We start from the raw sequence: 27007 nt of genomic DNA, 5'->3' as shown, positions 1-27007 counted from the left end.
TCATCGTACACCTAGGCGTTAATGCTCGATCGGGACAGTCTCGTGTACTGCGCCCCCCTTCGTTCGTTGAATTTTACACGCACTAGTCTACGATCGTGTTCGAAAACTCTGGCGAGTGTTCTACGAAACTACTCGAAATCATCCAACAAATTGAATATTCTCCATTACGAAGAACTTTGGAAAAATCAGGATTCGACTACAGCTGTACCCATAGAATATTTTTACAGAAGTTGGAGGGGTGAGTCTAGAGTCCAGAGGTTCAATTTCATTTCAGTAGGCACTTTCTAAGTATAAACAATTAATATACAATTCGTATTCGTATCCTCCATGTCTATTCAAGAAATTTGTCTAAATTAAATGACAGGTGTGATGCTTCCATATATACGATCCATTATAAATGTGTACATAAATAGAACTTACACATGTATACATCGATAGTAAGAAATTTATTTGGAAACATAAAAGCTATCAATTAATTTAGACAAATGTCTTCAATAGACATAAAAGGTGCGAATACTTATGGGATTGACTGTATGTTCTTACTCGTCCAACACGCTTCCTCGATATAAACTTAAATTTAACTCTATACTCTGGAATCTTAATAGCTTCTGAAAAGAATCCTTATTGCATCGAGATTGTAGGTTTACTCCCTCAAGGATCGCTAAAACCTCCTGGTGGGTCAGCTGCGTCATCTGGAAGATGGATGGCATCCAGCCTCGAACACTCGCCGAATTTTCATCGCCGTGGTTGTGTTTCGAAGCGCAGAAACCAGTACAAGGCGATCGTCGATACAAACTACTCGGTACAATGCAGATTTTCCCGTTGCTGGAGTGAAATTTATTACAGGACTTCGCGATTTACGTCTTTCCGCGCCAGGGCCGATAGATCTCGAGCGTCCGATGCCTGGTCACGGCGGTGAATCTATTACTCGTAAATTACTCCGCAACCCTTGCTTCCAGGGTGCATAAAACACCGGTTCGAGAACCAGTGGAGAGTCGAGCAACGCGACAGACAGAAAGTCTCTCGAATTTTGCAATTTAGAGAACAATCCGTCTTCCTATCGACGACGTCGCCAAAGTGGTCCTGGTTCTTTTTTCAAACGCAACACGATTTTCCTTCGAAATGGGTTACCCATGACCAGGCACGCGACCTCTTGGCTCCTCTAACGCGAAAACGGGGGCTTGACTGGCGTGACCGCGTCGATGGGCGGGGAACTGGATGTCGTCGCGACGCCCGAATGTTTTCAACTCGAGGAACTAGGTCGCGCAAACGATTGGCAGCAAATGGATTCGCTAGGAACGAGTTGTCGATGATTTCCATCCCAGGGAAGCTCCAGAGCTCCATGATTTACATGTCTGCGATCGTTGGAGGTTACGGAACCTGCCATGCTGATTGGAATTAAATAGAAATTGCTATTCTCGGCGAATACGCGAACAATTGTATCGATTAACTATAAGTTCACAGTCTGAATGACTTGGGTGGGTGTGAATTGTGTCACAACGATGGTGTGGTGCTTGATAATTCAAAAATTATTAATTAAAACATTCTTTATGGATTTCAAGAATCGAAAACGGTAATCTTGAGCTTGATCTCCCAACAAACAGACAAATCTTTGATGAATCACGCTGGTTGCCTAAGATAAGCTCAGCCCTGTTCATCGATAGCTGTGGATCCATTTGCTGCGAATCATTAGCAGTGACCACGTGACACGTACTCTATGCGCGGTTCTGAGTGATCAGAATGATGAATCGAATGATACTCACTCGCTCTCCGCCTCGGCGACCGTGCACTTGTACTGTGCCGTGGAGAACAGACAGATGTCCGCGAACTGCCTCACGGTCACTTTGATCTTTTTAACAGTCCTGTTGCTATTGTTCGCTATGTGCACGTTCACGGCGATGTTCTCGCCGTGATGGTACAGCTCCTTGTCCAGCGACGCCTCTAAATAGAGTTTGTTGGGGGACATCACGAACTCCTTACTGACCTCTACCGATGGCTGCTCGCCCTGTTTCGAGGGCGCGTACATGATCTTTCGTATCGCCAGCCTCACCAGGTCTCTGTAACGTAGGATTGGTAACAGTCAGTGTTGATAATAAATTGACGAGGATCATCAGGAAATTCTGTGACAGAATGGACCACCTGGGTCGCCCAGATTATACTGCTCACTTGGCAGACCTGCTTTAGACGTGACGCGATTAATCCTTTACTCGATTCAAACAATTTGGGCACTAACAAACTATCGACTAAGTGAAGTTTCCCGAAAGGATTAACCCTTTGTACTCAAGGTTTTTCATTCTGGTATCTACCTGGGCGACAATCATTTTATCGACACTTCGAGTTCCAAAGAAATTAAACCTAAACAAACATCGTTGGTCGATTCACTGTGTCACAAACCTAGTGGTGACCGAAAATCTCCTCTCGAGTGCAAAGAGTTAATAGGATCCCGTCTAAGCCAGGATCTGACAGATAAGCCACGAGTTCACCTCAAAGTACAGTAATACAGTTCTCAGTCTGAAGGTATAATACAAAAGAGTTTTCTATTACTATACTAGAGGCCTCTCAAACAGTGAGATTTCATCCACCACCTGAGAAATGAGTCTGAGGACTAAAGAATTGAAATTAACAGGTCACAGGCGTTACCCGGTAGCAGTGATAGAGGCTTCGTACCGTTTGTGCGGTTTCTCGTCCTGCGTCTCACCTACGAACGCTTTAAATTCGTAGTCAACGCCACAGGGTTTCCCAGTGTCCCCTGGCGCAGGTTGCAGCGTCACTGACGCTGGACAGTGTGGTGGCAGCTCGAAGTAGAACGGATAGGCATTGCTGCCCAGCTTCCTGATCAGCCTCTCCTGCAATCGTGTCAGCTCCCTTTGCTGGGTACCAGGCACCTCTGGGTAAATCTGGTCGGCCGCCAGGTAGAGGTCCTTGCGGAACGACAGCCCCAGAACGTCCAGGTCCTCTCTGCCATACTTGAACACGGCCAGAACGTGGCCGAAGACCTTGCGATCCTTCACGTAGTCCGGGTCAATCAGTACGACCCCGTCTGTAACGATCAGCGCTCGATGAAGGAGGCTTCAAGTGGCCTTCACGCCGCGGGATTAACTGGCAAATCGAATTTACCAATTCTCCTGGGACGTTCGGAACGTCGTTGATGCTTTGGGGCGTCGAGTTAGTAGATTTAAATGGATTAGTGGGCGACACGTGAGAAACTTTGGCTTTGGTTGATTTTAGAATTAAATGCAAAACAACGCATAGTGTACAACTTGTGCTTCGTTCTTTTGGTGCGAAATATATTTTACAGAATTAAATTTGTCATCAAATATATGTTTTCAGCGAATTAAATAAATATGTCTGCGTGTACCATCGGTGGTATACGTGGCACGGAACGTGTGGATAGTACTCTGTGAATGGATGCGAAAAATGTAAAAAACAGCGAGGTCTTACCAATAGGATCGACGTGGGTTATGTGATCAACGAAGTCTCTTTTCCCAAGGTACACGGTGATCTTTCCATTTAGGCTGGACTTCTTGAAGACACGAGTAGCTTGCCGCTTGCTGGCACTGTCCACAGTGTCCATCGCACAGATCTCGGGGCTGATGAAGGCCCCTAAGTCATTTGAGTCCTCAGCCTCCGAACACTCCGATTCCGAACTGTCTCTCTACACAGAACAATCGTCGCACTTATGAAAGACATGCACTTGGTAAGATTGCTACAAAAAGCGGACATCCCTCCCTTATTTTACAGAGCAGAATCTCTGTTTCGGTCAATTCTCTTGATACCAAATAAAAACGACGGGTCCAAGCGATAAAAACTTGTGTTAGAGAGTGGAAGTTTGAAAGATATCATTGAAACTGGGGAAACAATGTTTCCCTCTTCACTGCAGTTTCGTAACATCATTCTAAAACACACTGGTCTAAGGAAAGCAGCACGAGCGGGCGACGCTAGAGCGAAGACGTAAATTCGAAGTTTCGCCGACTCGCGGGCGAGTTTGAAGTTCCTTTGAATTTTTCAGGGGCCACGCCCGGCAGTTGAAATTAAACTTTCCTGCGTTTTCTTAACTCCCGCGACTCAATATTTTCCTTCCATTTCCAGGGCCTGCTCGTCCTAGCTCTTTTCCTTTCTCCTGGCCACGTTTTTCAGTTTGCTTTAATATTTCAAGAGTCACGCGGTAGTCTGGTCCCTTCCAAGTGGGTTGATTATTTTTTAACGAATCGCAAGCCTAACTTTGAACTCCTGACAATTGTGAAAGCAACCATCTGCACGAATTCATTGGGGTTGCGAAATAGAACTGCCACTACATAAAACATTCCTGTTATCTATACAGGTGGCTTCCTTATTGATCTATCGGGGCAGAAATAATATGTTCGCGCTGAAGACTGTGTCAATATTTAATAAAAAAAAAAACCACAGAAATATTATAGCGACGGTATAATGAGGGTTGATTTGAGTAGCAGAAGTATAAGTGGCATGAACTTTTAGGACGATCTAATTTTGCAATAATAAAATGCCTTAACACCTTGCTCGAAGATATCACAGAGAAAGAATATCTTTCCTAGTCTATCACATGAAAGTTTCTTGGAAGAGGCACTCTGCTCGAGGGAGATCCTCGTTTGCCAAGCAGATTTCTTGCAAAGTCGTCGGTTTTTCGACGTTTACATTCCCACTGAGCTTCCGTGTGACACTGGCATTCCTTTCTGACCAGGCACGCAGCTCGCACGCATTGTGAATCGAGATCCATCGCACGTAATGCACGCCAAAAGTGACGTTCGTCTGCTCTTTAAAAGCGTGGCGTAGCTGTAAAGCGGCTCTTTGATCGCCGTCCAGTCAAAGAACGGGGCAAAGTGAGAGGCAGAAACGGTATCAGAAATGGGATGCCCGCGATACCTTCGTTTCCCCACCTTTTGGGGGGCAGTACCTAGTCAAAGCTGCGCGGGAGTACACTCTATTTCGACGAGGGGCTCTTTTAGCGTTTGTTTTCAAGAACTCGACGACTTTCACGCCGTCGTTTGTTGTGTCAGACATTGTAAGAGAAAGGAGAGGAGGTCTTGGGTTAACCCCATCAGGACACAACAATTGTGGTCTGCGTGAACTCGAAGACGTAACTAAGCAAGGAATCATTGTTCTCCTCTTGTAAAATTGATGAATAATTTTTCTTTTGTTTTCCTTTGTTCTTTTTACATGTTGTTGACAATATATATATATATATGTAGAACTAAGTTTCTTAACGTTTGGCTTGGAAATCAAAACAGACATATTGATGGGTAAATATAATTTAAGTCAAACAATGTTATCAATATTCCGATGACTATAATCACACCAACGGACGAATGAATTTATCATAGATTTTAGGAAAAATAGAAAAATATAGCGAATGCTGCATGTTCACCTTTGCCATGCTCGACTCTCGACGCTTCTTCGTCCAGGTATTTCTTTATTTTCTCCTTATCACTTATAAGTTGCCACATTGACGCGATAAATAATTGAATCGCAAGGGCACGGTCGAGTAATCGTGTTTCGAAGTGTGCTTCCCGTCGAAATGGTCGAATAATACGATTATCAGAACTCCTCTTTCGCGAAACGTGAAATCAGCGTTTCGCGAACATCATCTAGTCGCGTCAGCGCGGACATTTTTTCGTACGTTGAACCGAGATGCAACTTGTTCACCTTGCGTTACGACATGGTCGGCTTTTCGAGAATCTCGCGGACACCCAGTACACGATAAGATAAGAGCATTGACGTTTCTTGAATGATAAAGATCCTCTACGCTAGACTGCAATGCGCACGATTCGTGAAACTCGTACTGCTGCAAATATTTTTCTTCGTTAAGAATTTCTAACTTACAGCACAATTATTCTAAATACGTCACGAACACCATAAGAATTCGGTTCTATATTATTGAAATAGAACGTTGCCCATCTCTGCGACAGAATCGACGGGGATGAAACCGTCGAAGCAAGAAACCGGTCGCGTGCACGATCGCGAGAACACTGGCAGAGCTTTCCAGCAACAAAGCGCAACCCTCGCGAGTGTCGAGTGCAGACTAAACAGGCCTTGACAAATGGATGTCAATTTCAATCGACGCTCGTGTAATTCTTAATGCGATCTATGGAATGAATTGTGCTCGCCAGAGCGTGCAAGTACTCAGGACTGGTTCCGTATCGGTTGCGGATATCGCGATCGCGACGGGATACCGTCGGGTCATTCGGTGTCGAATTGAACGTTTTTTCAAGCAATCGATCAGTTTTCGCGTGAAATTTCGATACATCGTCGCTCTTCAGCTGCCAAACAAGTCGTGAATTTATGAAGAATTATTTGGAAGCTGCACTTTTAGAGGAAGAAATCAAATTCCATTTCTCTTATCGAAAAATAGAAGCACAATGTATCTGCCAAAGGAAATTAGTCTTGGATGATACTTCGCCTCGTCTTGTGAAGCTGGATGGTGGATCGATCGCGAAACGCATCCACGCACGTTTGCAGCGAGTGCGTTCGATAGAACACGCATTCTGGAACACGCGAATAACGCAAGCTACATCACAAGGGGCGCCTATCGAGTGCCACCTGTTCAGCTGCGGTAATAGGTCAACGAATAGCGGGGAGAATACCTCGGAATCAAAGATGCACGCGTCCGACATTCTCTCTCGGCATCGTCGTACCATAGCGAGGCCACAGCGAAGCGTTCAAGACGTGCCACCTGATCAATTTACTTTTAGCGACAGCTAAAACAGTCTCTCGACCGCGAAACGGTCAAATTTCCAGCGAAATAATTTCCGTTTTGCGCTATTTGCATTCACAATCCGTGTGTTTGTGATTCTAGTCAACTGTAACTATTATTATTGGCCAATCCAAATGTAATTTTTTTTTAAGCGCTCTTCATGTTTCGTCGCAAAGTATAGTCAAAGCATAAATAATATTAAGATCTCTGTTACAGTCTACTGTTTGAAGGTTTAAACAAAATTCTACGAATAAAGATTGTTTTCTCGCGATCAATGTTAGCGACACTTAGCGGAGGCTCGTCGGCGGATTATTGCGGCACAATGGCGCGACAGATTTAATGGTTGGGATTAAACGGGTGTTGGTTTGAACACATTCTGCGGCACGTGAGCGACGCTAAGACCCGCTGCGAGACCTAGCACGCGTTACGTGTTCCGGACACAACGGGTCAGAAAATGGAGCGGTGTCCCAGCATCGACAGTCGACGCAGGAGAAGCCAAACGTACGTGCGATCGTGCTCTGCGTGGTGATATTTCCGTGGAGAACGTCGAATCGATGGAATCTTGGCAGATTTCATTCGCATGAACCACTTTCTGAGGTATTTCAACCCTTTAAGGGAGTAGATGCTCCGAAATCAAAATTCCTTTTAGAATTCATTCCAAACAATGTATGTGTCTTGAAGATCAAGGAAAAATTTGTTTATTAACAAATACATGGATGTTCAAAATTCCACTGCACGAGGTTTGTTAAAGAACTATTTCTAGGAAGTCTCATTGGTCTTGCAGACAAATTTTTTGGAAGCTGTACTTTTCAAGAAAAAAAAAAGAGGAAAATATCGTTTCCTGTCTCTGACGCTTCAGCAACGTTGCTTCGAAGATCGATCTCGGCGACTGGTAAATTATTGCGCAAGTCGCTGTAGCGAAACGTCGTTTCGGAGAATTCGAGCGAAAAAGGGTAGAGATGGAAAGTCGCTTCTCGTTCGACTTCGTCGCATAATTCAATAGCCCAGGACTCGCAGGTTAAAATTAAATCGGCACTGGAGCGAGGAAGCGACGAGACGGAAAAATCGGTAAAATTGATAAGCCACCGATTTGACTCGATTACCGTTACGAGAAGAAATCGATTTTCCTCGACGTCGTCCTCTTCTTCTTCTTTCTTCTCTTTGGAAAAATAATACGGGATTTTACAATTTCTCGTAGAACGAAACGATCGCGATTTTCGATAAATAAACCTCGAGACGTGCCTTCCACGAGAAGTTTTCGAAGACAGAATCGAAAAACTTCACGAGCGGGACGATAAATTTGGTTATTTTTGGCCGCCATTTCCGAGCAAAATGCACTTCGACGTCGGTTCAGAAATAGCCTTCGACGGAGGATTGATGGAAGATAAATCTGTGGAACTGTTTCGAGGAGTGCTGGCACTCCAGTTTGCCTGTTTTTGAAAAATATTGAAGAAAGCGATGATCCATGTCCTTTGGTAAATATTAGTGTCATTAGTCCCTCGTTTTCTCTATATTTGAATTATTTACACGCGGCACACGATCTCGCAACGAAACCGGAGCGGGCACGGCAAACCGTGACTAATTACGCCCGATGCAATCGCGTCAGGCTCGATTCGCATAAATCATGGGAATCCAACTTGCTTGGGCGTCATTTTCGCGGGACACGGTCGTACGAGTTCGCACTAATTACGTCACGACTATAATTTCGTACCTGAAGTGAACTCGTAAACGCGACCAAGCGTCGCTCAAGCAATCGACATTGGCTTGATTCACGTGGGAAAACCGCGACAAACCGAACCCGCAAGGGAAATTAGGTAAATAGAAAACCGAGACGAAATTTGATACTTCGCGGAAATGTAACGCGACGCTAATAATGCGTGCGTATTTTATTTCTAGCGTGACCTTCCATTAATTCAACATTTTATGTTTTTTGATGTTCCACGACATGGTGAAGCTCAAACGAAAACATTCATAAATTGTCAACAATTGTATAATCTTCTTTTTCCAAAAGCATCCTGTATCCATCTTCAATTCTTTGTAGTATTAAGCTGTTTTTGAAACGTTAGAAACAGAGTTTTTTTGTTACACCCACGCTTTAGTTTATCCAGGAAGGAAGCGTTGGCCGTTTCTGGAACGAAGCCATCGAATTGCGTTTCAAGGGGCCAGCAAATTGCAGAACGTTAGCGTTGCAATTTTCCTGCGAAAGTGACGCGCTTTCCACTGCTTTTGAGGCGACGGAGTTCATGGCGACGAGTTACGTCGACGCTTTGTACACGTGCACAGAACGAGGGTGCAGAAGGTAATAGACGTCCCACTGCACTAAATTGCAGAATTTATTAGTTATTATCAGGAACATGCGCGCGGTTGCGTGTGTTGTCGGTGCTGTGCACGATGCAACCGAGCGTAAAACGTCGACGAGATCGTTTAAATTGCTCGGTAAACGACGATTCTTCCAGGCGTCACGCCAGAACATCCGTTTCAGATTGAATGAAAAGCTTTTCACAATGAATACGATGAATTAGAAAATGGTGGAATTACGGGGCCTCTGTTTTATTAAGGATTCCGATAGCCCCCATCAAATAACAGACAATTCTTTTTATTTACTTCCAATTTATTTTGTGACTATGTTATCAACAAGTGCTTCGAGTTGAATATTTATTAGAAGGTGTTTAAATAAATTGATTTCCCTTCTGCTGCCTTTAATTAAAGTTTCGAGTCTCAATTTCCACAAATAACATCCAGAAATAAATTCTCAAACCATATTCCCCTTTAAAATAATTTCTGCGAAACGAAATCCATTAAATACTCATCAGGATCGCACGCAATTAATAAAATAAATTGTTTACTTCTAATTACCACACTCATCGATCGATTTTTACCGCCGTCAACCGGCTTATGAATACAAATTCGAATTTCACTCGTTAATTTCGAATCCCCGCCAATGATAATATTAAAATTCATTCCTAGCGGATATCAGCGAATGGAATATTCATACGAAAACTATACCGAGACCAGATTTTCATTGAAAAAGGTTGAACGGAATTGGCGCGGAAAGAAATTTTCACTGACGCGCGTAAAGAGCATAAATTTGCTTGCGAAATTCTCGAAACACGTTTCGCAACGGGCGAATTTTAATCCTGGAGATTAAATCGACGGGCGTTGTATTTGTTATTCCCTTCGTTGCATTCGTTTAATCTGCGAAAACTCGCGGAATCTCGGTATCGATAGCTCATCGATCGATCGCCGATAAATAAAAATCCGAAGCCCGCGTTGTAAACATATCTATATATTCACGAGACGCGTCATCCAACGGTAACGCTCCGATTTTTATGATATTTTTCATGCAGGACCATCGACAAATATTGTGCACTTTTTTTTTTATCGACGGCTATTCGTGTTCAAAAAATAAAAGTCCTTAAAGTCGAAGATGAGATATAGCTGTGCCTTTTTACGCGTAGCTATATTCTCGATGCAATGCTTCTGTTATTATTTATTTTATTTTTATAACGAAAGAATCTTTCTGCGCCCATTTTAACCGTGTTTAATTTACATACATTATTTTCTGACCAGTGCGTGATCGTTTAACCTGTTACGATTTTCAGTGAGGGCGACTGTACGCATTTCTGACGATCCTCATTATTCTCGCTGAACTTTGGCCGAGTTTCGCGTCCGTCGATATTTAGGTGCAGAATTTCCCAAGCCGCGTAATGCAATTGTTTGCCGCTGTCGTTGGACAACAATTGCGAAAAACCATCTCGTTTCGCGAGATCTGGTTATATCCTCGAGCAAACAGAATTTAATTGGAGCTGCGCTGAGATAATGTTCTGAGGCAAATGGTTGAATCTGCAATCGAATGCTACTCGTGGAACGAAACAATTTATTCACACATCCACTCATCGATCACCTTGTTTGTATTTTTTCTTTTTTTTTTTTTTGGCTCGCGCAATCAAAGTTCAGTTTCAATATTTGTTTTTTATATTTACTGCTGGTATGCGCTCAAAGTCGAGCATACGCAATTAAACGCGACGATGTATAGTTTACGTTCGCCAGTTATGAAATCGAATAACAAGAAAGTACCCCCGCGACAAACGAATCAGTCGAGTTGTAGAATGAATTAAGCATTTCGGGCGTATTGGAATATTAATCTTCTAAAGGGGCGAGTTTTATTATACAGAAACGTTATTTTCTTGGGACTATGACGTTCGCTCGAGAGGTTTTACGAGCTGGGTAATTTGGAAAACAATTAACGACTCATAAACGCATTCGTTGCCCGATACATTCCGTTTCCATTCGAGATAAATCAAATTTCAATGGGGTAGTTAATGGATCGACCAAACATTCGAATAACGTTTGTATTTCAGCTCCATTAAAATTCTTTAAGTTAAGTGAAATAATTACGTTACGGTATCACGATTGTCAAATAAGAATTAAAGTGTGCAAATGACGCCTAATTTTCGCTTTCCTTCCTTAACAAACGCGCGGGTGAATTATTTAAACGCGACAACCGCAAAAAGGAAACGCCGTGATTTAATCGCGGCACGGTTTGCGTACGACTGAATTATTAATTCTGTTAATTGCACCTACCTATGTGGTAATTTCGATTCCGCCGATAAAGCGTTTCCGATTCCACGCGAGAAAAACGCGCAGCGTTTATCGTCCAAAACGCAGTTAAAATTTCCTTCTTCCGCTGCAGAGGAAATTGGTTGCATTATTAATGCTCAGGAAACTCCCTTAAAAACGGATTTCCGTGGTACTTTCAATTTAAAATTGCAAATCAAAGACGGGGGAAAGAGCGTCCCGCCTTTCCCTTTTATTTTCACTCCTGGCGTTTCTTGATCCGTATTCCACCAATCCGATTACGGCCAACTTGTAAATTGAACTTCTACAAACTCAGTTAAGCGTTCGACAAAATTTCAACGTTCCATTATTCACCGCCACAAGGCATCAATTATACTTACAGTTCCATTAATGAGGTAAGTGCATCTAATTTCGTAGCTAATGGACAGCTTCAGTTTACTTCATTAATATGATAGCTACCATTCTGCTGAAAGCACTATGGCTTTTGTTGTTAGTAAACTATACACTTTGAATTTTAGTGACTCATTACTTTAGACATGCTTCTATTCAAACAATGCCAAAACCGAAGGAATTTTGTTGTGCTTAAAACGACGAATGATAATTTCTCTGCGTAACTTCTTCTAGTCGTTAATTAATCCGATCTGTTATCCTTCATACTGTTTCCATAGCTACCTGCCACTAATTGCAACGAAAACCATTCTCAGAGGCGCGTTCATCGAAAACCTATTAACGATCTGCCAATCGCGTCACGCGCCAAAATGGGTCATTGTACGATCACCCTTTTAATCTTCAACGACACATTGGCAGCCATAACGAATTCCAAAGAGAACTTTTCCTCGCTTTAAAGGTTACCATCGCTGGTACTCGCATGAAAAGACGAGCACGTGGCGCAGCGTTCAAACTTCCATGCAGTCCAATCGCTTTAAATACGGTCATCGGTCATCAATTTCTTGATGTATAAGACTTTGAAAATTTTAAACATACCAATCTTCTGTACTCAATTATTCGACTCACATCGGCTACAATTTTATTTTCTAGCAATCGAGTGTTTCACAGAATTTTCGAAGATGGGTAGACACGTTCTGTATTGCAAAGCTTGCGATAAATACTGGAAATTTATGTCTCCATTTATCCTTAACAAGGTCCCCTGATGGAGCGGAATTTTCTTTCCATAACGTCCTGTGTATTTTATCCTGGAGTGACCGAGACTAATGGTTCGTAGCGAGTTTCGTTTAAAAACTTTCATAGTTAGTCGCTAATCAGCCTTTTCCCGCGGCTGTCCCTACGCACGCGGCCCCCCGGGTGCGAATTTCTAACTTTTCTCGTTAGAAATTCGTTTGCAGGCCCCTGATAACCCAGAAACAGTTACCGAGTTGCACTGCCTTGGCTGTACGCAAGGTTGCACGCTATCGTTGGATCGATCGCAGAGGCAAACGCTGAAAGTGCCCCGGATGTATAGCGTTGGACTGTTGCGGTTATTCTTGTGGGTTTCGCCATTAGCCTCTACACACTTTCGATAAAGGCCAGCCTGTTTTTGGATTCGATAAACTCTCCAAACATCGAAACACAGCGTGGCCCGATAAACACCGTCTATGTTTTTGAATAGCAGCAATGAATAGTAAAATTGGGTCATAAATATTCAGCGACTAAAATAATTATGACGTACGGTGCATCGTATTTCTGGCACGTAAATCAAATACATACAACGATCTGCATACATTATTTCTTTAAAAAAATACTTGCTGTGCCACGCATGCACCAAAGTAAACTTTTTGCTGGTTCAAGTAAATATGATTCCTATAAAAAGGAATCGATAGCGTGGACTTGGACGTGTGTTCTTAACGACACTGTATATCTATTTAAATTATTTATGTATGGCCATAAAACATGTGGTACTTCATATTCACTTGCACTTGTCGTTCAAAGAAAACTACGCACGTTTTTTTGCATAAATCGATCTTCTTGTCTTACCGTGTATAAGGATATCAAGGACCATTGAAAACGTAATCCATACTTGACGACATATTTCTTGTGCATTTGATTGCCGTTTAAACGGAACTGTTCATTATTTTAACATAAATCGATTCTCCTTGTCATTTTGCATATAAAAGTATTAAGGTAGGCCACTGAAACGTCACGCATACTTAGATAATTCATACTTTACGTTAGGAAATTACTTCTGAAAGAGCTGAATCGGTATAACTTTTGTACATTATGGTAGACGAAGAACTTCGTAACCTCATTACTGCAGTTTCTCACAATTCTGACAAGGGCTCACCGATTTCCATTTACGCAGACACTTGGTGATGTGTTAGTAGGAAAAGGAAGGTTTCCAACTTCTCCTTGCGTTATCCAGCGATTCATCGAAGTGACCTCAAAATTTTATTCGAATAATAAATTATACGTCTTTACATTACGTTTCCATTGGCAACACCTTCATACTTTTACTTCCAACAGACTCGATGCGTAATTTCATTTAAATAAAAAACCAACCAGCAAATAATCACAATAATTTTGTTTAATCAATTTTTTATATAAACATATCAATTTCTCAAGTCAAAACAAACACGCTACCGAGCAACGTTGACGATCAGAACGATTCACGTACAGAGAATAAATTCGTGGCTCCTCTCTTCGAGGCGCGGGAACGCTAAACGAGTTCGCGGGTGAAAATTTTAATAGACGACCGAAAATAACTCGACATAACGAGCTGGTATTCCAGCCGCGGCGTGGTTGACGTTCAAATCCGTGGTTAAGATTCCTGGAAGTATTCCCACTATGAATACAACAAGCACCTCTGCGTGCGTCACGAAGAAAGCGCGCGAGATACAGCGGAATTTAATCACGTGTTCGTGGACCATGTGACGAATGACGCCGCGCCAAACGCGGTGCGAAAACAATTTTCGACCGTAATTACGAAGCTACAGTGGTAAATGGAGCTTGCGTGTCCACTACCTTCCTTTTCCCAGTATTTATCGTTCTATCTCCTGAATTGGTATCACCTTTATTTCATTCAAAAACGTTAAAAATAATTCGAAGCTTCTTACTTCTATTATCATAATTACCGAATATAATCTCTTGGAAAGCGTCTTTTCCCATTTTTTATTTTATTCATCATTTACCCCATCTGTGTCGCGCTACCCGTAATTCAAATTTATTTTAAGAAGAATAAGAGACCTTCAAAAATGATTCTTGATTTTCTGAAAACCCCAGTCATGTTACCGAGACAAAACAACAATGATTCGACTGTTTCGATTATAGAACGATCCCCGTGAATATAATTGTTCCCAGGAGCGATCGCTGGGAGCCGATTTCTGTGTCACGATCACGAACAATCCGGATGTGTGCGGTGGTACGATATGTTCGTCAGTCATCGAATACCTACTGATCCAAGGACGGTCGGTTAGCACAGCCAGAGAGGTCCTTGATCGGTTTCGCAATGATCCGGCGATATCCGCGAAAGCGAATTCGTGCATCAGGATGCAATCGTGAGAATAAGTATATTCTCCAGAAAATATATCCCCGTAGTATTGTGTTTCCCGACTCGTGCAAACACTGCACCGTTCTTTTCCCGTGCGAAGAAGAAATTAGGTTAATTAATGCGATCTCGTGATTCGGCCGTGAAGCTTATACCGCGACCTAAGTCTATTACGACCAGTGGAGTATCTAGGGGATGGAAAGGTGCAATTCTCTATTAATATTCATTTTTTTAACCGTTTAAATATTTTTATGTTAATTTATTTCAATTTAATTCAGTTTAGTTCGCTTGAGTGTGTTTCAGAGATTTGAACCATTTATATCCGAACGAAAAATATTCTGTTGGATATTAAAAAAACGATACGAAGTATTTGTACCGTTAACTTCAACTTGTACTCGTCTTGTTAAATTTCTGACCGCGTCCCTACACACAACCTGCAAAACATAACGCACGCATGGGCCCGTATGAGAAGAACCGTATGAAAAATCGAGAGCTTTTTTCCACCGAGACAGTTTTTCCCCTTGCTGATATATTTCCATTGCAAATAAGAGGCACTGGTCGAGTCACGAAAGATTTTTCCGGTCTCCCGTGTTAACCGGGGAAACTGGAGCGAGCAATATTGATAAAAGCACAGGGCTATATTTCACGACGTTGCTACGGAGGAACATTAACGACGAGGTTCAGCGATGAAATAAAATACTCCGTTATTAAGTCGTGTACGCTGTTCCAAAGTTCCTCGGTATACTAGACACGCCTTCGTATTTACGCAACGTAATAGATACGGTGGCACCTCGCTTAAAGATAGAATTCTAGACATAAATAAAGATCGAATAATCCCCACCATCTATCTTTCCTCAACAAACATTCATCCAAAACTTCGATTACTTACAGTGAGTTGACATTGCTTTTCCGTTGGAGTCTAAACATACCTCGCATTACTTTTAAAAATGATCTGAACAGGGTCGCGTTTCAACTCATTGATAATCTGGATGAATCATACTGGATGAATATGAGAAGCGACGAGTACGATTTCGTTTCAGTTAGCCAGGGACAAATGATTTCAGTTACACGGGGACCGCGGGTGGCCATAAAGCTAAGAGCTGTAGTTTTAATCAAGCACGAATGGCATTCATAAGATTCCACGTAAGAAAAGCACGGTGGAAAAGTTTCCGCGCGCGAAAAAATATTCCACGGATATTACGTTGTTCTTTACCGGGGGGTCGTAAACTTTTAATGAAAGGGGGATCTCCGTCGCGATTCGAAAGAAACGACGGGATGACTTCCATTCTACCTACGGATTCCACGGGGGAAACCAACGAGATCTCGCCATCATCGCGTTTTACGAGTATTCTATTATACTCCACGTTAGAATTTGAAGAACGGAAGCTTAGCCGAATTTTCTGGATCGAGATTAATTTGGAGACTTTTTACTTCCCCTGATTAGGTTCCAGTAGATTAATTGCATCGCGAATGATACTATAGAAAGTGTAATATAGAAAATGATAATATAGAAAATCTGTAAATAAAGAGGCTTCCCTCAAATGATGTAAAACGTGATTTCATAAGAGGCTTCAAAAAATTAAAGAGTTACATCGACTCCAAATCAACTGGCTGCTCAGGGTCACTCAGAGGCTCTCCCTTCTCCTTTTCATTCCCACTTCACCTCCTAGCTAGTAATTCAATTCCGCCGAGGCATCATTTCGTATTGTTCTGTTCTCTCCGAAGCGTATAGCTCGAAAGAATAATTTCATCTTAATGAATTGCGCCTCCTTTCACGATCTTCCGGCGCCGACGAGTCTTCCGGTCAGATTGACGATGGTCTCTCGGTCTACCGACTCCTCGAATAAGGCACGTCGGCCAAGGAAACGCAAACTGTGGACTGACGCAGAGGAAGACAAACGAGCGTGGTCGAAGCAGTGGCGCGAAAATTTCCGTTTAAATCGAGGAAAAATGTGAAATCTCAGACGGTTATCTTTGTTTCCCTTTTCCGGGGCTGCGAGTGGCAAGGAAAAGCGACGAGGAGCTGTTTGTAACAGGTTGTTACGCTGATAAACAGAGCTGGGAGTCTTTCGTTCTGCCTTCCTTTGATGGTCTGTGTCCGACACTTCTCTCACAGTGATACAAATTATCGGATTCCATTATAATGGACTCTTAAATTTCAATAACGAGGGCCAACGTTTTATTTATCACTACGTTTCGATTCTCGGCTTTGAATACGAAACCATAGATAACTCAGATTATGGAGGTTTAATACATACTAATTTTAATTCAGAATCTCGTGGAAATAGTTACAAAATCTGGGCGATACGTAGCTCGATATCGAAACAATCAACCCGAGCCTCAATTAAGATTCAGATAAAAATAATTTGAACACCGATTTACGCATCACCAACTCCATTGAGGTTGAGAATGTTCGTAGCTTCCGTTGGTGATGCATTCACTCAACAAGTTTCAAACATTTTACGCGAATTCAATGGGCACTGATAAGGAACGCTTGCTCGTTGGTTATTAGTATTGACAAAGTGGAATAGTTACGTGGACTTCGTTGGACGTTCGGAAGAGTAATGGCAAGGCTCGTTCCGCGAAATAAAGGCACAAATTGATTCAATTAATAAAGCTGAGCGACAAAATCGCCATCCCCGGAGGTTGTGCTCTTTCTTCGTGTGCGCGTCAATTCGCAACGGTGAATCTTCTTAATAGATTTCCGAGAATGAATAGGAGGTAATCCGGGGAAAAATTAATTCGCGCTTTCTCGACTATCACGTTGCAGTGGTAAAATAAAATGATGGTCGTTTCAATCTTTTTCTTCCAAAGAAACTTGGAAGATTTAGCGCATTCTGCTCGCAGCGTAAAAATGCCTATTGAATTGTACGACGTTTAATAATATCGATAATATTCGCAAAATTGATAAGGTCGCGCCGCGAAAACCTGTTCGATCCAATATTTTTTTTTGTCATCAGCGCGGTCAGCCTTCGGTTCAATTTGCATTTCCCTCGACCTCGATTTCATTTGCATTTTAATAGCGCACTATGGTTTTTAGACCCCGGGGCGATCGAACTACGAAGAATTTTACCCTTGTCGAATCTGGGTGACCAAAACGAACAAACAAAATGTTATAAATATTCATGGCTGTTCTGTGATACCGTTGAAAAAATATAGGGGACAGTATGGAAAGACGTAAAATCTGAACAAAAATATCTTTTATTTTGAATTTAACTTTGCATATAGTAGTAAAAAAGTATGCAGTCAATTGACCTTTTCTTTTTTCACGTTGTCCCCACGGGGATGGTCGTGGCAACAAACTGAGCGATCGATCAAAGTTTACCTATTTATAATTTATTCTATTATTATGCATGAAATACGATGTACAATCAAATAAATCATGAATATATGCACATAATCGTATACAAATTCCAAATCGATATTAACAAAGCAAAATATGAGTGTAGTTTGTACTGTAAAAGAGTAACGATCGTTTTCCGAGTAAATTGTTCGAGACAAACAAAGTCCAGCGTCGATTCAACTCGTATCGAGAATAAAGCTGGCCCGATCGGACCATGATACAGTTGGGGCTGAATAAGCAATTCATAAATCGACGAATCCGCGATCGATCCTGGCTCTATCTGCGGATTGCACGGTCCGCAACGTCATGAAACATATTCCAGCCAATAAATGAGCGTTATCTCGCAACCGGGCGTCTTCGAACCGCGGCACGATAAGGAAACCTGCCTCGTTATCTGTCCCAGTTTACGACGTTCCGTGGTGTTCCGCCGTGGAACCGTGAGCATGCGCGCTCCGGATCCACCAGCATCCCCTTTCGAGGATCCTCGAAAACAAACAACAACCCCGCGAGGCTGGAATCGCTCTCCAACGATTCAATCTGGCCAACCATCGAGACAAATGACTGTGATTGCGACAGAGCTGTCGATCGTATCGCAATGTAGCTCGATATTTTTCGTTTCCTTTCGACCTAAATTCTCCTTCGTCTCAACCCTCGCGCAACTTATTCTTGTAATTAATTTATGAAGTACACAATTAAGCGCGAGGAATGTGATTAACCGATGTTTCTTTTTTTTTTATTCTACACAAAAGGGGGTGCGTACGGGGGTATAAATAATTTATTAAACAGAATTATATATATAGGATACAAAGCATAACATTTTCTAAAGTAACACAAACGCGTACGTGTACGAATCGAAACCGCAATTCGATATTGTCACACCTGGTTAATTTTACGAAATATATTGTACAGAGGTTTTTCGTGCGAGCGCGCGCTATAAATGCATGAAATCCGTAGCATAATGATCGGAGATGCCACGGGGGCATCGATCGCGGAGGGGTAATTGATTAAGTAATCCGTGAAGCGGGAACGTTTTCTTCGTTGTCCGTAGCGTTCTCAAATTCGCTCCTCTTTGCTGGAATTTTAAATCGATAGAGATCTCTAATCTCCTTTGCCACGGTGTTTCCACCGATTGCTTCGAGCTAATCGGCCGCTTTCCACCGTTGGCTAACCGTTTCCTCCATATTTATTTCTACGGAAAGTTTTGTAATTTCGCAGCGTTCTCGGGCATCACGGGGTCGAATGAAAATTTCACATCAAAGGGATCGCAGACACGATTCCAGGGAACAGAGAAAGAGAGAGAGATTAAACATTAAGAGAGAACGACTTTGTGAATTCCGGGAAGTGATTTCCCAGGGTTTTCAGACCTCGCTGAATGAAAGCTGCGTTTCAAAGAGAACGCACAGGTGATTCACGGAAAGGGAAAAGAATATTAGACTTCTACTCTGCGTTCTCTTCGGTAATTCTGTCGAATCAGATCGTCCTACGTATTTTATCATCGAACATGAAGTTTTCTCGTCAGCCGTTGGTGTACTCTGTAACGTTCAATTTATAATATTGGAAGCTTCCGCGTATAAAGAAATTAATCAATTATCCAGCATACTCGACGAAATATCGAGAGATTCGTATGAAATATGTGATATTCAAATCTGACGATATTTGATTGCGTTTCGCTTCTGTAAATCCTAAAAATTCGTGAAATACGAATGAAAAAAATGAAACCGAATCTGGTATTTCGACTGTAATTTCAAATCCCATCGTCGCTGTTTCGTTTTCCCAGAAATTCATAAGGTTAACGTTGAAAACTGAATATTTTGAAACGATTGAACGAATATAATAAAACTGGATAGAATATTGCTCCGTTCAAATATCAAATGATGCACGAATTTCATTTCACAGCGTAAATTAATATTCTTCGTGGACAAACAGTGCAAAATATGCTGTCGAAAGGCGCTCGAAGGGAAGACGAACCTAATTGCGACGGCTAGGGTTTTTGTTCTGAGCGACTGGCATTCCAGAAATGCCCATCAATTAACGAATGAATCACACGCTTCGCGATGCAGATCGCCGTTCACGTGTCTGCGGAACAGTATGTATGTATGTATCTCGAAATCGACGCGTCTCGAAGGATATACGGATCGTCGATTACGCGTACAATGAATTCTCGAAGCTATTGTTCGATCACTGATAGAATCAAGGACGGGCTGTATCGAGGAGTACTCGCAACAGAGCTGTATTTGATTTTGTATCCTGAGAGAAAGGTGCGATTTTTATTTAAAAAATTGAATAGAATGCTAAATTTCGTAGTAAACTTCACGTCAAATTTTATTCCGACTCTTATCAGCGCTTGATTATTTACGCACGCGTTGAGCGAGTGAGCTTTATCTCTGTCAATGGCATATCGAACAAATAATATTACAGAGTGTGTATTAAATAATTTTCTACCAAGACGTTGGTTCTTGTTCGTGTTAAAAATATTTTGGTTGGAAAGAATTTTAGTTAGAAATTGACTATCAATTTTCTGCGTATCCTATTTGCTCATAAATTGTTTCAAACGCACATTTCCTGGACGAAGAGAGCCGACATATCCTTCAACATCTAAATACACGTGCTGAACCAATAATCTCAAAAATAACGGAGAGCCTCCAAGTGGGGCCACGGAGGGTGAATGGGTTAAATTCAGACATGTCTGTAGTTTACAAATAAGTTCTTTATCGCGTCTTACGTAACACTGAATGCGTTTCGCTGGTCACGCTGATCAGCTAACGTGAATGATTATTTTGGTACGGTTACGCGTATTTTCAGCGCGAATTTAATTAAGGCGGAATTAGTTCGCGGATTCCTCGGGGAAAACTTGCTCACGCTATTCGGTGATCACGCGCCGAAAATAACATTTTCTGGTATGAAACTTGCAACGATATTGTGCCTCCTTTGAGCGTTTCGAAGGTAATTTCCCGTCAAACGCGGAGAGCAAACGTTGGATGGTAGTACTCAGAGAAACGCAATTTTCGAACTGGGCTTATCTTGTTCGCGCAGCTGCAATATGCGAAAAGACGTTCTTCTCTATGCATTAAAATGGAAATTTTCCCGCGCCGTTTTATTGATCGTAAACCGGAAGAAAATACGTCTCCGCGCTTTCACGCAATAGGGGCTCCTTTACGAGAAAGCTAAAACGTTTGTTCGAAAATCTATACTAGTCCCACTGATGCACTCGAAATGTCGAACGACAATTTCCAGCACAAAACTTTCTATACTACAACGTTTTGAAATTGAAAGGGCTTTGAGCCATAGACCCACGCGCCGTAAATTTAATAAATTTTAAAACGTCTACACCCAAACTACCATCACGTCTTTTATTAAATTCCCATTCACCGAGTAACGAATAAAAAGGCGCTCATATTTTATTCGTAGCTCGAACTTTTTAATCTAGCGAAGAAATTTCCCCATCTGTGCCTCCAGCTGAACGCCATCTACGTAAACACGTGCAACGAGCGAACACACGCGTCGAATCGTCGGCCACTTTTCCAAATTCTGACGCGTACAAATTGTGGGAATAAGCGCGTGGCTGTGGTACCCGCGAACAAATCCGCCTAGAACCGCCGCGCACAATAATCCTAAAATGAATAATTCCACGGAAGCCGAGAGAAATTGGAGCTGAATTTCTGTTTCTAAATAAGAATTTATCCGACGCAATTTATCGAGAGAACTCGCCTGACGAGGCTCGACTGTGCCGTCGCGATTCACCAGCATGGAATTTCAATGGAATCCGTTTATGGCGCGCTGCCGTTTGCGAAATTGCGCCGCGGCGATTCGCGGAAATACCTCCCCCTTTCGGACCGACACCCTCCATCGCGACTTGCCCAACTTTCTGGTTGATATCGAATTGGAAAACGGGGAACGGCGATATCTACGGGTGCGTTCGCCAGCTGGAGTTAGGATACTTGGAAATTTGAGTGGCACTAGGCGTTCCGTCGACGGAGAACAAAAGCTCTCTCCGTTTTCACCTGGCTCGCTTTCTTCGAGCGACGCGCAGATATCGCGACAATACAAACGTAGTTCGCCGCTTTCGAATTGTTCATTAAAGATGGAGCGATGGTAAAATTGTATTTTGCCTTTGGAGATCTTTTCAGGGTCTATTCACAATCAAGAGAGCGTGACAAAAATTAACGATACTCTTGATTCCTTTACTAGAGTATTGCAAAAAAATGAGTGTCAGAGTTATAGACATTCTCTGTACTATTTCTTACGTCTTTTATTTATTAAACGTAACGAACAATGGATTCTCCTTTTAGGTGCGCCGATGGAATCGATCACGTGCCACGGGGCCTATTTATGTCGAAATTGACGGGAACGACGACGAATGGATATCAAGTACGGAATTCCCGGAATTTCTGTTAGAAAAGGCCGATCCCGTGGCTTCCCTTTGTTACTCGAAACGCGAAACAAACGCGGCTACCATGAGACGCGATTGCATCGAGGGAATGCTCAACGGAGAACCAGAATTCCCTCTCCGATTATTGCGAGGCGACCCGGTGCATTGCTTGCAACCTACGTTTCCCTGGGTCGTGCCACCGCCACGGGAAGCTAGGACACTTTATTTGATTACTGTAATCTGATAAAATATCACGGAAAAATTTTGATCGCTCGACTTCTGCGGCAGGTGTCTGCGCCGAGCGACGAATACTATTTCCTACGATCATTGAATTGCTTCGTGTCTGGCAGAATTTTCCAGTGATGAAAATTGTTGAATTAATTACTATGTGCTAACAGACTTCGACGTGCTTTCAAACAAATGAATCAGCTTGCGCGAAGACAAGCTATGTTAACTTCGCAAAAATCGTTGTCGCCTTAGTACACCTAGAAAGTCTTATAATGGCGTGCATTCTTGACTACCAGTGGTGTCTCATACCATAGCAGACGGGTGTACGTAGCCTGTATATTTCCCCAAAGCAAAATACGTAATTCGCGATGCGATTTAAAACCACCTAGAATCGCGACGATTCCACGATCGGCGCGAGTAAATTACAGATGAACAATTAATTATCATCGGACGCTGGTGCAGCGCGTTTGTTTACAAGTCGGACGGAACGATGGAAATATGAATTCGCGATGCGATCGAACAGATATAATGGGAACCGTCGCTCGTCCTCCCTGGCAATTATTAATAATCGATGATCGAAAATAACTGCCGATACGCGACAGAGAGCTCGGTTGCACGGGGGCCAACGTTTCGTCCGTGTGCGACGAACGTGATTGAATTCGAAATGCAATAAATGAACCAAGTGCGAATAACGATAAAATATCAAATCTATCGGTTGCTTATGGTAATTTATTTGAGGTAAAATTTTATCGAAGCAACAAAGTCATTCCTGCCATTATCCATGTTTCTTTAGCTCGAGCAACAGCTTGGGGAATTAAAGCGCGCCTGACCGAACTCCAAAGCGGTGTTGCACGCGTATCGGTGTCCCAGTCGCTGTGTTTCGCAACCAAAAATTAGATCAAACTAATGTTTCGGTATTAAAAACGCAGTGCAAACGTCACGGATAATTTTTTGGAGCTTTCAACTCACTGTGTCGTCGTAATAAAAATTTTTTCGAGTAAACTCCTTTGGGACTAAACAAAGCAGTAAATCATGACGGATCGAGCAAGTCGTGACTCGAGTCATCGCGTAGAGTTTTGCGACTAATCGGTATCTATTTATGTTTGAACGCGCAAACGGGATTAGAAGACGCGTAATCTCGATAACACTGCCGGTGTAATACGATGACGGGGCAATCTGCGTTATCACGGGGTATCCCCACTCTCTCTGACCAGTTAAAGTAAACGGAAATGCAGCTACCAGGGGAATAAACAGAATTATTGCGGAACATAGAGTAAAAATAATAAGATTTTTTCTTTCAAGATTTAAAAATACAGTTCTATATATTTTTTTTTTGTGACGAGATTCCTCGAGAAAGATTAGCTTCGGATCGTCGATTACGTCACTGCCAAGCTCGTATTGTCGATAATGATAATGTAGAAACAAAGGCAACCGACGCAGCGGCGTTTCGCAACGTGGCCATCGAAATATCGACGAGGCGACGGAACCGGAAACGTTTCGCGTGTAGAGTCGCATTTAATTCGTCCCGGCAGAATTAGTATGCGACGCAGTGTACAACGGCGTTTCGTTGTCGTTACGTCCGCGTTCGACCACGTCAAATTAAGGGAACGAAGTAGCCGTCCGAGAGAAAAACCACGTAAGAAGCACGCACCGACACGCACACACGTGCATATCCTGGCTCCCACGGTGCTCGGCCATTTTCCCATGGATTTCGTGCAACCGGTTCCGAAAACGTACCGAGGCGCCTTTAACGCGTGAATGGGACTGCGCGCGGATCGTGGCCATTCACCTTCGCCGATTTGGCCAAAGGCCTAGGCTTTTATTCGTATTCGTTCTACCGTGAGCACGTTTTTCACGTTGCTATTCGTCTTGTCCTCTTCATTTTTTCTTCTGCTCTCCACGCGTGGGACATTTTTTGCTGGACGGTGTTTCGGTGCCCAAAAACGGATCGATCCATTGGTCAGAGTCTCTACATTCGTTTCGATTGGGGATTGATTCGAGCGATCGGTAATCGGTAATACTTTGGTTCAAGTAGCGACTTCCCTTGAAAATATGACGCATCCACGGTTCGTTGCACGTCGGATACATGTGTCGATCTCGATTGTACGCAACCTTTTTGTTCTTCTCTCGGCGAGCACGTGAATCATGAATTACTTTTCTATAATTGTGCTTGGATCGATTGTGGGGGTACATCAATGGACGCGCTTAAACTATTATAACAGTTTCGGACAGAGTTGGATTAAAATTTTGCGAACCCCTATGCGATGGGTACCATTACATTGTTTCTTTTTTTTTTTTTATTGTTGTAGCTCGTTACAAATACATACACCGGACAATAGAACTCTGATTATTCAGAATCTTTAGAGTTCTACTTTTCGTAGTTTTGTAGCGTTAAGTATTTTGCTGAAAGAAATAATGAAAAGATCAAGACCAAAAGGCTTGGAACAGTTAGCCTTTTGTCCCTTGGTACCTTTATTTTCCTCAGTGCTCTTTTTGAAGAAAATTCATCTCCTTTGGAATGAGACGTGCCGCGACGCGTCTCATGCCCAAAACCAACTAAAATGGTGGAACGTTTTCACGAGACATGTTCAAATCCTGAGACATCTCTCGTAAGCTTGTACGGCGATTTTTCGTCGCCATTTCCTTCACTTTATCGATATGTTCATCTGTTGAAGATGTTGACGGTCGACCAGAACGAAGCAAATCTTCAATCACTTCACTACCTTCTTAGAAACCATTGTACTCGTATACTCGTGTTTTCGATAAAGTTGACTCACAGTAGTCTTTAAACAAATTCTTTGTTGGATATTCTTATCCGTTTTAAAAATCGCAAAGCGCACTTGGCGTCGACTAACAAAACAAATAGCTGTAGACAAACTAGTTAACTTACGACGTCAAAACTCTACGTGATAAATAGATATATTGTAATCAACTTCCAGCAAAAAATTCTTTTTAAACGAACAATTCTCGGTACTTATTTCGTATTCTTGGTCGTTCCGAGGGTAATAATTTTTCCTTCAAAGAGGTTAAGTTTGCACAAACGTCACAATAACAGAAATAAAAGGAAAAACGAAACATTGAAGGGACAAAGCTCGATGGGATGTCTATTCTTAATAAACAATTTGGGGTACTCCGATTTGACATTCTCAAACGTGTGCTCGCAACGCGACAAGTAGTCGAGAAAGCAAGACACGCGAAGGATGTTTTGAAAGCTGATAAATACTTAACCTAAATTTTCGTATTGCAACGTAGAGTTCGATGTTTGTCATCGTACTTGTAGATCTCGCTTACGACTCGCCGTCGGCGAAATTCGCGATTGTCAGGCTGGGCGCACATTGAGCCCAGGATGAATTGGAGCGCAACGTTTTGTAAACAATTGTAAATCGTCGCGACAATGCGCGTTGTAATTATGACAGAATACTGGGTTGGCACAATGTGCGGCTAGTCTCCGTTTCGCGGCAATTGAAAACAAACACCGCGTTAGGCGATTGTTTACAAGTGACGGCGAAAGAGGGAGATTCGATTTTTGAGCGGAACGCATCGCCCGTGTTCCCGGAATTCGAGCGCGACATTCCATCGTGAATTGACGCGTGCAAACGAGGGAACACAGTGACTGTACAATTTTCGCGTGTAAAAAGCGCAAAGGAGCACACGCTGTTTTTTTCCAGGGACCTCGTGGCACGATCGTTCGAAGTTTGATGGCACTCGTGAAAGCACGAGCAACGAAAACGTCGAACGAACAGTGTAATAAGATCTTACCTAATGTTTTCTGGCGTCGTGGCCCACACCCTATTCAAGAATTAGAGCAAACTGTCACTCGTGACGCCCACGGACGCGCACAGGTACTTGCCGCGAACACGCCGGTTCACGACACTCGTCGCTTTGCTCGTATTTATTTCGTAAACGCGAAAAGTACAAAGGAGCGACTCGTCAGAAACGTACACTGACTGTGATTACTGCGCGAATGCCCACCGAGTACGTCATGTCCTGAGAAGGTAGCGCCACAATGCGAACTGCCGCCTCTTGGTTAGGAAACGCTATAGTACGTCCCATCGGGCGACGAAACTGGATGAAAACAGAGCTTGTTCCCATTGGCGCTTCTCATTGGCGCCATGGCGCTTACCCAGGAACGTATCGCGATCGCAAAAAATCATAATATTACCAAATTATCCTCGACGTATTTCATTCCATAAACACAGAACACACGTAATCTTGAACGCGATCACAATTTTCAGAAACACTACACTATACTAGTACACTTTCAGAAACATCGAAAACACTTTGAATAACTTTCTTCAGTAA

At 42.6% G+C, this 27007-nt stretch overlaps 1 protein-coding gene across 6 annotated transcripts in view; it reads right to left on the bottom strand.

Moving 5' to 3' along the window:
- Positions 1-26713, bottom strand: part of LOC128886106 (beta-arrestin-2) — a 39952-nt gene extending 13239 nt beyond the window's left edge. For 3 of the 6 annotated variants that reach the window (XM_054140685.1, XM_054140684.1, XM_054140686.1), the window contains exons 1-4: positions 5384-5871; positions 3442-3655; positions 2668-3040; positions 1764-2057 (exon numbers count right to left, since the gene is read on the bottom strand). In XM_054140685.1, coding sequence (XP_053996660.1) covers positions 1764-2057; positions 2668-3040; positions 3442-3655; positions 5384-5392 — 890 coding nt within the window. In that variant the 5' untranslated portion in view covers positions 5393-5871. Of the gene's footprint in view, positions 1-1763; positions 2058-2667; positions 3041-3441; positions 3656-5383; positions 5872-13895; positions 14025-15465; positions 15481-26464 lie in introns of those variants that run through there. The other 3 variants (XM_054140681.1, XM_054140682.1, XM_054140683.1) reach the window with 3 other exon arrangements.
- Between the last annotated feature and the right edge of the window lie 294 nt (positions 26714-27007).

Source organism: Hylaeus anthracinus, unplaced genomic scaffold (assembly GCF_026225885.1).
Source record: "Hylaeus anthracinus isolate JK02 unplaced genomic scaffold, UHH_iyHylAnth1.0_haploid 11982, whole genome shotgun sequence".
Lineage (NCBI taxonomy): Eukaryota > Metazoa > Arthropoda > Insecta > Hymenoptera > Colletidae > Hylaeus > Hylaeus anthracinus.
The sequence above is the reverse complement of the archived record's forward strand: the minus strand, read 5'-3'. Positions and strand labels throughout refer to the sequence as shown.